At 37.0% G+C, this 14,382-nt stretch overlaps 1 protein-coding gene and 2 non-coding genes across 3 annotated transcripts; 1 reads left to right on the top strand and 2 right to left on the bottom strand.

The window, feature by feature from the left end:
- The first annotated feature begins 4,756 nt into the window (after positions 1-4,756).
- Positions 4,757-7,801, top strand: LOC127831899 (protein hairy-like). The gene is made up of 3 exons (XM_052356976.1): positions 4,757-5,020; positions 5,223-5,318; positions 6,430-7,801. Exons 1-3 carry the CDS (start codon positions 4,940-4,942, stop codon positions 7,318-7,320), a joined length of 1,068 nt encoding a protein of 355 aa, XP_052212936.1. The 5' UTR covers positions 4,757-4,939; the 3' UTR covers positions 7,321-7,801.
- Positions 7,802-7,847: 46 nt separating this feature from the next.
- Positions 7,848-7,919, bottom strand: Trnae-uuc (transfer RNA glutamic acid (anticodon UUC)). The gene has a single exon. It is a non-coding gene; the product is annotated as a tRNA-Glu (tRNA).
- A 5,372-nt stretch (positions 7,920-13,291) lies between these two features.
- On the bottom strand, positions 13,292-13,363 carry Trnae-uuc (transfer RNA glutamic acid (anticodon UUC)). Its single transcript has one exon. It is a non-coding gene; the product is annotated as a tRNA-Glu (tRNA).
- Between the last annotated feature and the right edge of the window lie 1,019 nt (positions 13,364-14,382).

Below are 14,382 nucleotides of genomic sequence, written 5' to 3'. Positions count from 1 at the left end.
CCATGGCGGGCTGGATAGCGAAACTTGGCTAATAAAAAAGACCGACCACCGAGAAACTCACGAAGTGCAAAGAATGTCACCGAGAATTTAATTGAGTATTACCCAACGAAAGTTTGACGTGCACGTGTGATATGATAGTTCGATTTATGTTCAGGTTTTATGCTGTTTGCTGCTGCTCATCAGTATCTAAGGGTTGGAAATGAAGCCTTTAACATTTGAATCTAGTAAGAAAGGTCTTTAATAAAATTTAACTTTCTGAGGGACTACAAACGTTTGAAAATCCGTTTTTAGTGGCGAAGGGTTAAAACTGCTGCAGCATAGTTTTCTGTTAGTCCCGGTGTATCAGCCTGGTCAAGTTAGACGTGGTTCTATGACGATGTTTACATTCGACGTTGTTGCTGTACCGTGATGATATTTGCTATCGATATCGGTATGATTGTCAACGCGTCGTTATCAGCGTCGTGTTGTCATTGAAGAGTTGTATATTCGTCATTGTCACACAAAACTGCACTCATAAAATTGATATCAATTTGGTCTGTACCACAAGTGCTGATAATTTCGTTCATAAAATGAGAGGAGCAGTTGAAAAGCGATTGTTTCAATACCTTTGACAATCGTGAAATGAATGTACTACCTCTCTCTGACACTTACACTGTAGATGAGGCATTTATAGACGAAAAACATGCTTGAATAACTTTTCAATGCGGTAACATATAGGTTTGAATTAATAGCCATTAAATGTTGAGTTCAACAAACACTTTGATACCCAGTCGTATTTGTGCTGGGGGTTCTTACTGTGTTCTTAAATAACGGCGAATCGTGACCGGTCGCATTCCGACGCATTCCCTGGGGTCGGGTGATGAAAACGCAGAAATACAAGAACACCAAGAACGCATGATGTTGCCTACAGACAGCGGATACTGTTACAAACGCCGCACAAAAATACGACATTGTTACTTCTGTGTCAGCTCGCTTCATTTTACATATCTTACTCTTCTGGTCCTCTATTCGACGGTCTTCAGGTGCGTTCGAGCAATTCTCGTCGGTTTTTCTTCTATGATATGTGTGTTTCTTTTAAGTTCATGCTTTGTTTCTAGAGAATTCCCGTAATTATCCCTTGCGAAGAGCCATACGTCGAAGTGTTAAAGCATAGTACGTGGTCAAGATGTTGCGGTCGCGGGTCTGACGCCGTGAACATTTACTCAACATACACAGTTGCCATGTTTGTCGGATAGCCCTAGGTTTTAATTTAAATCAGATAACATTAATTTTGCGTTCTCATATGTTTTATGAAAAGTGCTGTTTAAGTCACAGTACGAATATTATTCCGGTGATACGGAGGTTTTCAGAAACCCCACAACTGAAGCATTATATCAATCAAGATAAAAAAAATCTCACTCAATTATCCTCATAACAATGTGATTTGGAAGAAACCATAAAGACGTGCGTCTTTTGTGGTCGAACGTGACCGCAATGTTCGTCTCCGTAAAGAACTTAAGTTATACGTTTACATTAACAAGAATTTTCGGGCGTCTTAAGCGTTAACATTAACATTGAAGAACTTGCGGGCTATACGTTTATAATTATTAATTTACACGAAATTGCGGGTAAGACCAACTCACAAACAAAATGTTATCTACACAAAGTTACCCAATCATCGGGTCCTTATCAATTTCTTCGCCCATTCTAACGTTTAATGCGTTTTATAACTTTCGCTTTTAATGCGTCTTTAATCGAACAAAGATATACAATTGCTTCGTATGAATATATCAACCAAAAAGCTAGGACACGGCTGAGCGCGCGCTCGAGTCAATCATTTCTTTAATTTAGCCACCTGCCGGCTCGTCGCACGGCGAACAACTTTCCCAGGGCTCCGCTTCGTGAGCACAATCGCTAGATCTTATCTCTAACAAATAATGATGAAATGAAAATCTAATAAACTGTGTATAAAAGTAATTCTCTGTTTATGACAGGGAGGTACTTAAAATTCGAGAATCCGCTCCACAAAGAAAGATTAGTGTTTTTCTTCTTTATAAGGTATATAATACGGGTTTGTGAATCTTGCACTTTTTAAGACATTAAAACTTTTTTTTAAGTAGAAAAGACGCTGGGAAAATGACTTCAGACATATTTTTTTAATTGTCAGAGATTGTGTCATTGTCGTTTTGTCAAGCAATTGTTCATTTTGTGCTTTAATCCACACGAATCATGCGATATCATAAGCTAACAGTTATTAACCAAGATGCTACTATAACATGAAGAGATATTTGTGCCACGTAATTCAACATATACACTTACTGATGACCAGCGGAATTATTAAATATATATCTCGTGATAAAATTAAGCTAAAATATAAAAAAAATCGCTGCGAAATTTGTGTATCCATTTTTGTATCTGTTTGTTATTTTATTAAATAAATATATTTATGTAATATAGTATATACTAAACATTATATATTTGGATAATTTAAAAAAAAACGCATTTATATAACTTTTGGTTTTGCACGTTTGAATGTATTATCAACTGATATAATTTAATATCAATTAGTATAATTTTCAATACTATCAAAATTATATAGAATGAAAACAATGTTCTGATGGTATTCTTTCGCTGGATATCAAATGTTTGACACTTTCTTTAAAATTACACTTAGAGAGAATATTTTGCTGAAAAGTTCTATTTATTTGCACAACTAAAAAATCATTAAAATTTTATGAACCAAGTTTGTGCTTGTATGTCCGAGGATCGTGTTGCTATTTAACGCAAAAGTACTTTACAAGAACCCATACGAGTCACACTTTAATGTATAGGTCGTTAATTACACCAAGATTTCAATGCACGTTTGTCGCCAGATATGTCTGTCGACTCCATCTTGGTTTTAACGAGAGACGTGAAATACGACGTTGAGATAAATTAATCCGCACGTCGTCTGCCATAAATTTCTCTACAGACGAGTGCCACCATAAATCGGTCAAGGCTGCAGACGACATCTTGATGTATTCCATATTTCACCGCAGACGACAAGTTTTCTCTTGGAACTGCAACGCGCGGAAAGCACGCGCCATTGACACGAATCACGTGACAGCTCCGCAAGATTATCGCGCGCGCAGACGTGATTTACAACCGATAGCGAAATACCAGAAGACACTTTAAGCCGCAACGCTCTATGGGAATGTCTGTGGTACATCACGCCGGGATCGATAGATCACTGATCAAATATTGATTTTTGTACAATAATCAATTAGCGTATTGAATATTTGACAGGTATATACGGATGACTGTCAGTGACGTAAGCAGTTACCGATAAACAAACGTGTCCGCTAGACAAGATAACGTCAACCGAAATGGAAGGCAATTAATCGTGTAAAAATATCAAAAGAAACGGGTGTCTTTTAATACGACGTTAAATAAACAAACATTCTGAACTAAAAGTTATCGTGATCGCGTGTTGTTTTATACCTTACATTAATGAAATAATGTATTCCGGTACTTTGATGTTCTTAAAGATAAACGATGTTTTACCAATAGTGTAAATGAAAACAATTTAATGTTAAATTAACTTGCGTAATGAATTGTGTAATATAACCGCATTTTGACAAAGTCTATCAAATCTGCATCTACCGTTATCTTTGTTTTTCTTGTCAGTAAGCAAATAAACATTAACCCATTTATGCCTAGTGGACTATCCCATCCTTCTAAATTTGATCAATTTAATTCCAAAATAAGGAATGTCTAGTATATTTATTTCTATATTTATAATACAGAAATTCCTATAAGTAAACAGCGCAGACCCAGATGAGACGCCGCATGAGTCTACGCTGTTTGCCAAGGACTTTTTTTCTAGACGCTAGGCATAAATGGCTCAATCAGATTGCATAACTATCAATTAATTACTACACGTTATCAGACAGCAACCCTTTTAATAAACAAATAAGTACGTATCAGTTCAATAAAGAGATTTATTTAATAGACATGGCTATAAACCGCTGCCTCGTTCACCGAGACTTGTGCACGTGCATTGAACGGCGTTATATCTGGACACGTGACAGTCAGGCTTTTATAAATGTACTATTTCAAGAAATAGGAAAATCATGAATTTTTATGGTTATTTCTTAATGAAAGTACAAGTACTTCCTGCGTTCAACGGTTCAGTATTGTTAATCCACTAATTGTTTTCATATGAATAGAGATCGCCCGCGTAATCATTTCCGGTCGCGAGGCTCGCAATTTTCCCTCGGGGATAAAAGGGGCGAGATGCACATGGTCTTAGGTCGTTTGACTAACCACATTTTTGCCCATCGCCCAGAAAAAATCGCAGCGCTAACCGAAGACACTTGCGGCATATTTGAGCAGTTTTTGGCCGATTTTCCCACGCCGACGTACAATAGGCCCTTGCATTCCGATAGGCATCTAGCGATAAGCTAGTCGCGGGCGGTCACACCGTCTTTTGTTGGCCTTTACTGCTATCAGATAGATTATTTAGTGAACAGTTCAGTTGGAACACCACAAGATCACCGCGAACAAAAAACTCGAAATCGGGCGGAGCTTTCCCATGCTATTTCGTGTCGCGTTTAAAGATAAACCGGCACGTGGGTAAACTAGCTTTATCGCTTGATTGACAGCTGATATGGCGAGTTATCACCGGATCGCGGTCTAAACCAATCGCGCGCGAGCCGGCACGAGACAGATGAAAATCTCGGCCGCTGATTGGCTGCCAGTCGCGCCGCGCGAGCGTGGGAAAGATCACTGAATACCTTTACATGTAGCTCTCATATTGTCGTCTGCCCGAGGTTATAAACGGAAATTAAACCACTTGTTGGTTCAGATTTATTTTAGACACGACAGTGGTTGCACTCAGTGTTCGGTGTTTTTTCTCTGTGATTTTAATTTAAGTTTGAAAAACATTGACTTTTTCGTTGGTCATTTGTAAATTTGTGAAATGGCGGACACCGCAGTTGAAAGTGGAATTATGACACCTCATAATACTAACATGGACAAAAAGGATTCGGCTTACAAAAGAGTAAGTTTTAATTAATTTGGGAAACACACATAGGTGTTTTATTTGAAGTCTGGTTTACTATGATACCTCTTTTATAACAGTTTTTCACAATTAATTTGATTCGACGTCGTTGTTTGATCACATAATAACACATCAATAATTCATGTTTATGGGCGTTGCTTTGTTTCTAGCTTTATCTTACTATTCGTGTTTATTTTTTCAGAGCAACAAGCCATTTATGGAGAAGAAAAGAAGAGCTCGAATCAACAACTGCCTCACACAACTGAAGACGCTTGTGTTACAGGCGATGAGAAAAGATGTAAGTGAAGTCGGAGTTTTGAATTGTAATATATTTAACTAACATAGCACTCGATCAAAATGATATTTATTTCACATGTTTCCGTTTCAAAGGCTTTGCTGTCATTTTTCTATTACAACGCAATTTAATTTTTTAATTTGAAATATGGCTATTTACACTCAATCCTTAATATCTCAATTGAAATGTTATATTTATAATTACGTGTTGTACATTTATTTGGATTTTTTTATATTTAAACACGTTTGTATTAAATTTCCACCATCACATACCTTATTACAAAACATGATGTCAAAAGTGGGTATTAACGAACAAAATTATCCGTCTTTTATACGAATGTGAAGTTACCTTTGTGGATATTTTAACACTACATGATTTAACCTACGATGTATAAGTAAATTATAATTTTTGAACGATCTGTGATTTATGAAAACCATAACTGAGTAAGTCAGTATTCGGTTACCTGTAGTAACTTTCTTTCGGCTGTTATAAGATGGCAACACCAAAAGGCCAGCGAAATTTCACCTTTTAACCACCAGAGTCTGTGGTTTAATTTATCAAGCGATAAAGTTGATAAATTATCAAAGCTCACGTCACGGTGTCTTCCCGCGAGATCGGGGCGAGATTTTCCCACGAGCCGAGTCCTTTGATTAACGAGCGCTGAAATGCAAGATAATTGCTCTTCAGATAAGATCTACTATACGATTAAACAACGTGTGCTCATAAAAAAACAAAACATTAAAATACAATGAATATCGCAACGCGGCACATTGCGTGTCGACTGATATTGACGATTACCGAATACGTATTGTTGACCTGCATTATATTAAAATGTGAGATCCCTCTTCAGACGGGAACATAATTATGATAAATTTATTGACTTAGGTTGACAAATACTGTTTGTAATTTACTTGAAAAACACTGGAATTTAGAAAACAAAAACTCGAAACTTTGCATAAAAGATGCTTTTAAGCAAAAGATGCGAAAGAAAATCAGTGCAACAGTCTTCGTAAGAATTAATGAACGAAAGTGGCCGTTGATTAAATACTATATACATGTTCATCTATAAAATCAATCATATCAAATATTTATGGTACCTTTTTTGTATTTCCAGACGAACCAGTACTCCAAGCTCGAGAAAGCGGACATCCTAGAGATGACGGTAAAGCACTTACGTCAGCTGCAACGTCAGCAAGTCAGCCAGGCGATCACGTGCGACCCTAACACCGTCACCAAGTACAAGAGCGGCTTTAACGAGTGCGCAAACGAGGTCGTGCGGTACCTGAGCTCCGTGCCGGGCGTCGACAGTGACGTCAGAAGCAAGCTAATCAACCATCTCGGGAACGTCGTAACGCAGGTCAACGGCGCCTCGCCGGAAGTTTCTCAGCAGCCGCTCAACGTTCAGATTCCCGCCGCCGTTGGTCATAACGGTCAAGCTATGCAGAACGGGTGCCTTCTGATGACTACCGCGGGCGTTCACCCGTCGACGGTTGTTCTCCAGCAGAAATCCAGCCCAACAAACGTTGCTGGATTGTATAGTCAAGGACATATAATTCATAACATTCATCAGCAGCAACAACAACAGCAGCAGCAACGGTTATACGCATCGCAACCCCAGTTCTGTGGATCGTTTCAAATTGTGCAAAGTCCGGGGTCGTCATCGCCAGTGGCAGTGTATTTGGGTCAAACACAAACATTCCAGCAGCAATATCAGCCTCATCATCATCAACAACAGCAGCAATACCAACACACTACTCAACCGTCTCCAACAGACAGTTTATCAAGATCTCCTCCTCGCACAAAGGCCAGTCTGAAAGCATTTGACTCTAGCTTTTCGCAAATGTCGGACTCCGAACATTCAAACGCATCGTCGCCATCTTGTTCTCCTGCGTCATCGCCCACGTCATATCCTACGTCAGTGCTGACGTCACATTTGGAATACACCGTTAAATGCGGTCGCACGCCTAGTCCGCTAAAAGTGGACGATGTTTGGCGTCCATGGTGATCACGATTGAAATTAAAACATTTTGTTCAAAACTAATGCTGGCGTTAAGTTTTATGTTTATTTTACCGTTTACCTTTTGTTAAATTGTTATTGAAGATTGTTCGTCATTATGTAAGAAATTGGGACCAACTGTTAGTATGTGATGTTCTTCTGATCGTTCGTCATTTTGTATGAGAATGATACCAATATTTACCACGCATAGTTTATCATATTTTACACTGGCAACATTTCTAAGGTTTTAAACGATGTCAGTTTCTATTTCTTTGATAGCTAACTGTTTACTTTTACATTCAAAACTTGTGCCTTTTCCATAGTGCTTAGTATGGTATCGAAATCGTTTTTGATAACGCATGTTTTTGTTATATATTTTTGATACATACCTGTTTATTGTTCGTATTTTTATATGAACGAATACATGTTTATATTTTATTAAAATTGAAAAAATTACTTGCAAAAAAAATTTAAAATGAATATGATTATCCGTTCGTGTTGTTGTTTTTTTTAAATACTTATAGTGACAAATCTTTTTCCGGTGCCGGGATTCGAACCCGGGCCGCCTGGGTGAAAACCAGGAATCCTAACCACTAGACCATACCGGATCTCATCGAAATGTGTACTTAAGATGTACTAAATCGTTGTAAAATACTTATATTACGTACGAACGTAAGAGTTGCAACAGTTGTCGTTCTTATGTATTCTGTTTCATTTAATGCCTAATTGCGTCCCCTAATTATTATGTTGAATTACACTAATTCCATTTCCCATAGGGTCATATTATAAAACTGCCAACTTTCAAAGCATTTTTCTTGTTTTTCCTACATATCAAATTTTGCAAGACGGTATCATTGCAAAGATAAATCTGTCCTCTTTCAATAAATGCAGTAAAATAACATGGTCTCGCAACTTCTAAGAAAGTAAAATTCGCCCAAAGGCAAGCACCCTCGGAAAACAGAGTTTCGTTAGTGAACTTTCGACAACATCCACGTTCTTCAATAAATGCTCCCCAAACATTCATCTTTCAACGTAATCCCCAATAAAATGCACCAAATATGTCGCAGACACACATAGGATGCAGGAACTTATCACAATCAAAGCGCTGAAGGCACTGTATGTGTTCGCTGTTGTAAAATGTCGTCCTTGATTAGCTTGTGCGCATTGCACAGGCTAATCAGTATGCACAGGCTAATCTTATTTGACATGCATTAAGCCCCGTTTTGCCTGAAAGCAGCCAATATGTACATATTTCACTGATAAACATCAGACTGGCCAATCTCGTCTTTACAAGCTGTTAAACACTATTAGTCATATAAACCCTCTGCAGTGTGCCAGTGGTTAACTAAAAAGGCAAATACACTGCCGTTCATCACATTCACATGTATGTGGAGGCACAAACGACAACTCTGCTAGGAGAATGGCATTTGTCGTCTGCTGCAACAGGCAGTGGTTGTCTTTCCATACCGTAGTTAAGGCTATTAAGCACATACTGATTTGCAAAATAAGATCTGTAACATTAGCGTGAGCTAACGCTCACACTAAAAAGTATGGGCGCGATCGCTAAATCGTTTTTAAACCCGAAGAGAAAAGGAACTCTTTTGAAACAGGCACTACTGTATTACGATTTATCAACTTTTCATTATAATTATTTTCGAATTAAAACAATAGAAAGTATTATTATGAGAGAACAGGGCTCAATGTATGTGCGTAAAGTGTCATCCCAGATTAGCCTGTGCAGTCCGCAATTTTCAATAGTCTAAGTTTATTGGATAAGTGCGCTGGGGAATACTTCGGTTCTCACATAATGCAGCTTCATGCGCAGAAGAAAAAAACGTCGGAGACAGCAAACGAACATATTAAATCAGTAAAAGTTGTGAAAGTAGACTAGTTACAGTCGTAAAAAGGGCATTACACGCGGGTAAGTTTCTTCGAAAAAGTTTTACAGCAAATCTTGTATTATCCTTTTACAATTTTGTTTCATACAGTAACAATTCATCTCATTTGTTATAACAACATCACGCTATACTAATAAACAACATCACACCATACTAATTGTGTGGAGAGAAAAAGATAAACCCGAATGTTTTCATTGTTAACAACAACATGGTCATACAATAGTTGCATATTACGTGGTGTATCGTGCGAATTTGCGTGAATCTGACAATGTACACCGTGTCATGTATGCCTTACCATGAGACAACGTGAACCATGAGGATGAGCTTGAAGACGTCGTTTATGCTAACTGGGCGATATCCAATTATTAAAAATATCAAACATACTTGTAAGATTTTAATCGTTAACCAATCTAATGCATTTGTACGTAGAGAGCTTAAAATGGACCAAAATTAAAGTCGCATGAACACCTGTATTTCAGCGTGAATAACCGCAATTTATGTGCTTACACTGAGCGAACATGCGAATCAGGCGTAGATACGAACATACTTAAACACCAATTTCAAAAACAACAAGTCGCAATTTAGCCTGTGGAGAACGTTCTTCAGTGTCAAGTGTCCGTACTTTACCCCTAAAACCGCTAGAGATAGTTTTCGCACGACGTCGGCGAAACATCTGTGTCTAGTTTATCAAAACGAACCACTCGCGCCATATTGTTTTGTTTTATCGTCTGCTTTAAAACATAAATTCCCACGGCTGATAGGCGCGTGGAGTGTGTGATTCGATACGAAATAACATCTGACCTCCCGCGCGACTTATGCGTGGCCCGCGTGCCAAATCTAGCGAGATAAGGCAGTCACCAAGTCGTGTGAAACTCAGTGGCGCACGTGCATTTTGTATTATCATCAACGCGCCTTTTGGTTATGAACTTTTCGAAACAATGAAATCATTGTTTACTAATAAAATAATGTTTTATGTATAAAATAATGTGTTAACCGAGTGTTGTTCCGTTGACAGATTTTAGCAACCTTTCATCAATTTATTAAATGTGTATAGGGTTTTCTGTTTTTAACTGTAAAGTATGCAGATAATATTTGAAAGGCTTACCATGTTGTAGTTTTTTTCACATCATGTGCTGACCATTAATTTATTACATGTGTATACATTTAACCGTTTTAAATGGAGATATGCAGATAATATTTTAAAGGCTTACTATGTTTTTTTCACAACACGTCCTGACCATTAATTTATTTCAAATTAAATGGAAATATGCAGATATTTTTTGAAAGGCGTGCCGCGTTTTTTTACACAACATGTTCTGAATTTGTTTTTTATTGAGTCACGTGTATACAGCGGTCGCTGTCTATCATGTTTCGTAATGGTGTCTTGTTCTGTGATAATTGGGCAAAATGCATGTGCGTAAAGTGTCGTCCCAGATTAGTCTGTGCAGTCCGCACAGGCTAATCAGGGACGACACTTTCCGCTTAAACTAGATTTTCGGTATTAAGAAACTTCATTTAAATGAAAAATACCATTAAAGCGTAAAGTGCCGTCCCTGATTAGCCTGTGCCAACTGCACAGGCTAATCTGGGACGATACTTTACGCACATGCATTATGCACAGTTTTCCCAGAACGAGACACACTTATACGTGATTAATGATAATGATCAGTATTGGAACGTACATGCAAACAGCGTACGAAGTTTGTGAGACAACTATACTATTACAGAAAATCTATTGCTATATAGTCCATTTGCCAAATTATATCAATGGATTTATATTGTACCAATCATATCAAATACAGCGTATAGCCAAACTGAGGGCAAACCTGTTGCAAAAAATATCTGTCAATAAAGTTTATTGTATTTTTTGAGTCCGGGTTGATGTTTTTTTCATATGACCGAGGTTAGCTTTCTTATAAAATAATTATAGTACTCCTTTTGATCACTAAAATAAATCATGTCCCTTATTTTTTTACAGAAAAACGTATACAACAGCATGTCATTTATTGCAAAGCTTCGAATTGTTTACAATAAAACTGACATTTTCGCAACATAAATCCGTTTTACTAGTAAGATTTTCTTGGAATACACATCCATTTACCTGCCGCAAGTTTTTTTATGTTATTACTTAGATAAGTCATAATGATTAATTACTTACAAAAAAGAATACATCATGCGCTCATTATTGCCAAGAAAATACTAAGTAAATGAAAGAATGTCATAGTTTACTCGTAAGATTGTCAGTAAAGGCTCTCTGGCCACCAACTAGCCTCCCAAATGCGTGTGTCGACAATCGCCCTGACAGAAACGCTGGCGCCATTATGCGGCGCGCTGGGGTGATATATAACCATAACGTGCCTGGAATGTTTAATTGTACATACGATTGACATCATCGTTACTAAGAAATGAATTTATTTCCAATACTTTATTTTGCTGTATAATATTATAGTTGTGAAGACGATCGATGTTGTTATTATTTCACACGGGCCTTGATGTGATTATCAGCATGATCATCCGTATCATGTACATCAGTATCATCTCTCGTATCATCATCACCGTCACGAGCAGCAACAGCAACAGCAATAGCAACATACTAACAATACTGTGTGCAACTTTACCCAACATCATATCAAACATCCGAAGCGAAAATCACATCGGTACAAGTTTACCATGGACAAACTAGTTCGTTGAGTTTAATCATTCACAAGTATATAAAGCGCGTGCAATGGTTTCTTAATAGTTTGTTCTAAACCAGTATTTAGTTATTTCATACATTATAATCTATATTTAATTTATAGCTCAATTTCCAACACTTTTCGTTAAATTCACATTTCGCTTAAAGATCTTTACTACTATTATATGATGACTTATGGAATGCGGTCATGCAGGTGCACGAATTTAAAAGTCACCGTTTTGTGGGAAAGTAAGTCAAACGGAACCAAACACTCTTTTTTTTCCATCCGCGATAATTGATAAAAGCTATTAGTGTTAAATTTGGACCTTACACAACAACTTATTTCATTCATGAATACTCAGTGAGACTCAATGTAAATTATGAACATCTGAAAGATTGAAATTGCCATTGTCAATGTTAAAATCATCGTCGTCATGGGAAAAAACCGTTGATAAAAAAATTCACAATAATCATTATATCACTGTCTTTGTATAACAACGAGGCATGAATTACTGAAATACATTTGTATCAAAATAGTGCAGAGCAGTTCTCTTTTGTTTTGATGTACACATATATCGCCCGCTTGGTGCAAAAAGGTACCATGTGACATTGAAAGTAGAAGGCACATGGTACATTTTTGCACCAATGGGACGATATATTACCGGTATATTTTTAGATGTTTGTTGTTGATATATATGCAAAGCTGAATATTACTTACTAACTTAATGCAACATATAACTCTTCCTGAGTAAGAATGATGGCTGATTACGTCACGCCTCTCAATGAACGATGCCGACCAACGACACCTCAAGCCGTATATTGCAAAAGACCGAACTTCCGGCCATAGCACACTCTCAGTCACAATCAAAGCCACTCAATCGAGAACCCTCGGACAATTACGCCATAACGGTGTGGTGTAGCCCACTGTCCAAGCGTTCAGATTGGAAACCACTAAGACTGATAAATAGTTTCTTAATTCATTCTTATTGTTTCTTTGAATCACTTATAACAAATAAGTGTAAGTTTGCCGAAAAGTTTAAAAGCACAACAATTTTTTCACAATTGAAAACGAAATCAATTTCTCTTTTTCAAAAAAAAATCGCAGATGGAAATTTGCCATGAAAAACTAGTTCATATCGATTGTTTTCAGTCATATATTAGCAAATAAGTACCGAACATTGTTGCATTATTTTAAAGCTTGTAACATTGCTTAGGTTTTACAAGACATGTTTACATTTAAATTATTATTGTTGCCTTTTATAGGATTCGTAATATAGTAGAAAATATCGTTTTGATAGAGAAGATATTTTGATGTACGGTACGTGTTAATATAACATTGAAAATAAAAAAGAATGAAAGAAAATGGGAATACACTAGTGTTCTAAATAAATTGCACCGAAAAAGATTTTTCCGGTGCCGGGAATCGAACCCGGGCCGCCTGGGTGAAAACCAGGAATCCTAACCACTAGACCACACCGGAGTAACAATATCAAGGTATTAAGATAGTATATTTGATAAGTTGTTTAATACTAACGGTTATCTGTACGAGTTGTCGTTCTTTTAAATTATGCGATAAGCAAACAATTAACTCTTGTTTTCCCTAATACTTGACTCTGTTTTTATTTTATTGGGTACGATTCGATCTACGTTTCATTCCCTATATCAGGTAAAATATAACACGAATTTAAATGATAAAGAACACTTTCATACGGTTACTTGTGCTCTGATTTAGACTTCGTCTGTTTATATTGAACATCATAACGACAACTTTTATGCGGTATAGCTGTCTACCCAGCGTTCCACCTTAAATGACGTTTATCAACAGCTTATGCAATACTGGAGAAGTTCCGCCAGTAGACCCGAATGAATAAATCCGAATTTTTCATTGGTTGATTTGAAAGAAAATTTACTACATCATTGCGTTCTTTTGGACATGAATGATTGCCAGCGTTATAGAATGTAACGCCGATCAGTGTATGGAATGAAGTATGCATGTTCATAAGTACGCATGTTCACATGACACATAGACGGGTGAATATTTGATTAGGTTCCATTCTTAATAAAAAATATTCAAAAACACAATTAGTAAAGCAATGTCGACAGACCGTTTATCAGTTAGGTACATGTCAGACGGACGTCAACCTAAGCTGGGCACGACCTAATGTGACCCAGATCGCGATTATGAAGGCTTATTGACGCACGTCAAAAGTTGTGAAGAGAACCCCGTTACAGAGATAAATACTTGTTTGAGGACATAAATACTTGTTTGATAATATTATTTTATTTCAACTTTATTTAAATTATTTTTTTTGCGTTGTTTCATTGTATAAAGTGATCATGAGTGGCTATTACATCAATTCCAAATCGCCAGTTACTTTATCAGAACATTAAGTGCGTAACGGTGTAAATACACATTTTAATTACGTTTTACAATTTTAAGAATTTCTATAAAATGTTTGGGTACATGTTTATATACTAAATTCTTCTTTCATTGGACAC

This window comes from Dreissena polymorpha, chromosome 5 (assembly GCF_020536995.1).
Source record: "Dreissena polymorpha isolate Duluth1 chromosome 5, UMN_Dpol_1.0, whole genome shotgun sequence".
In the NCBI taxonomy this organism is placed as follows: Eukaryota; Metazoa; Mollusca; class Bivalvia; order Myida; family Dreissenidae; genus Dreissena; species Dreissena polymorpha.
This window is presented reverse-complemented; position numbering and strand designations above follow the sequence as displayed.

Coding starts and splice junctions, on each gene's coding strand:
- LOC127831899 (XM_052356976.1), top strand. CDS start 4,940: ATGGCGGACACCGCAGTTGAAAGTGGAATTATGACACCTCATAATACT. Junction 5,021..5,222: donor AGGATTCGGCTTACAAAAGA/GTAAGTTTTAAT, acceptor TTATTTTTTCAG/AGCAACAAGCCATTTATGGA. Junction 5,319..6,429: donor TACAGGCGATGAGAAAAGAT/GTAAGTGAAGTC, acceptor TTGTATTTCCAG/ACGAACCAGTACTCCAAGCT.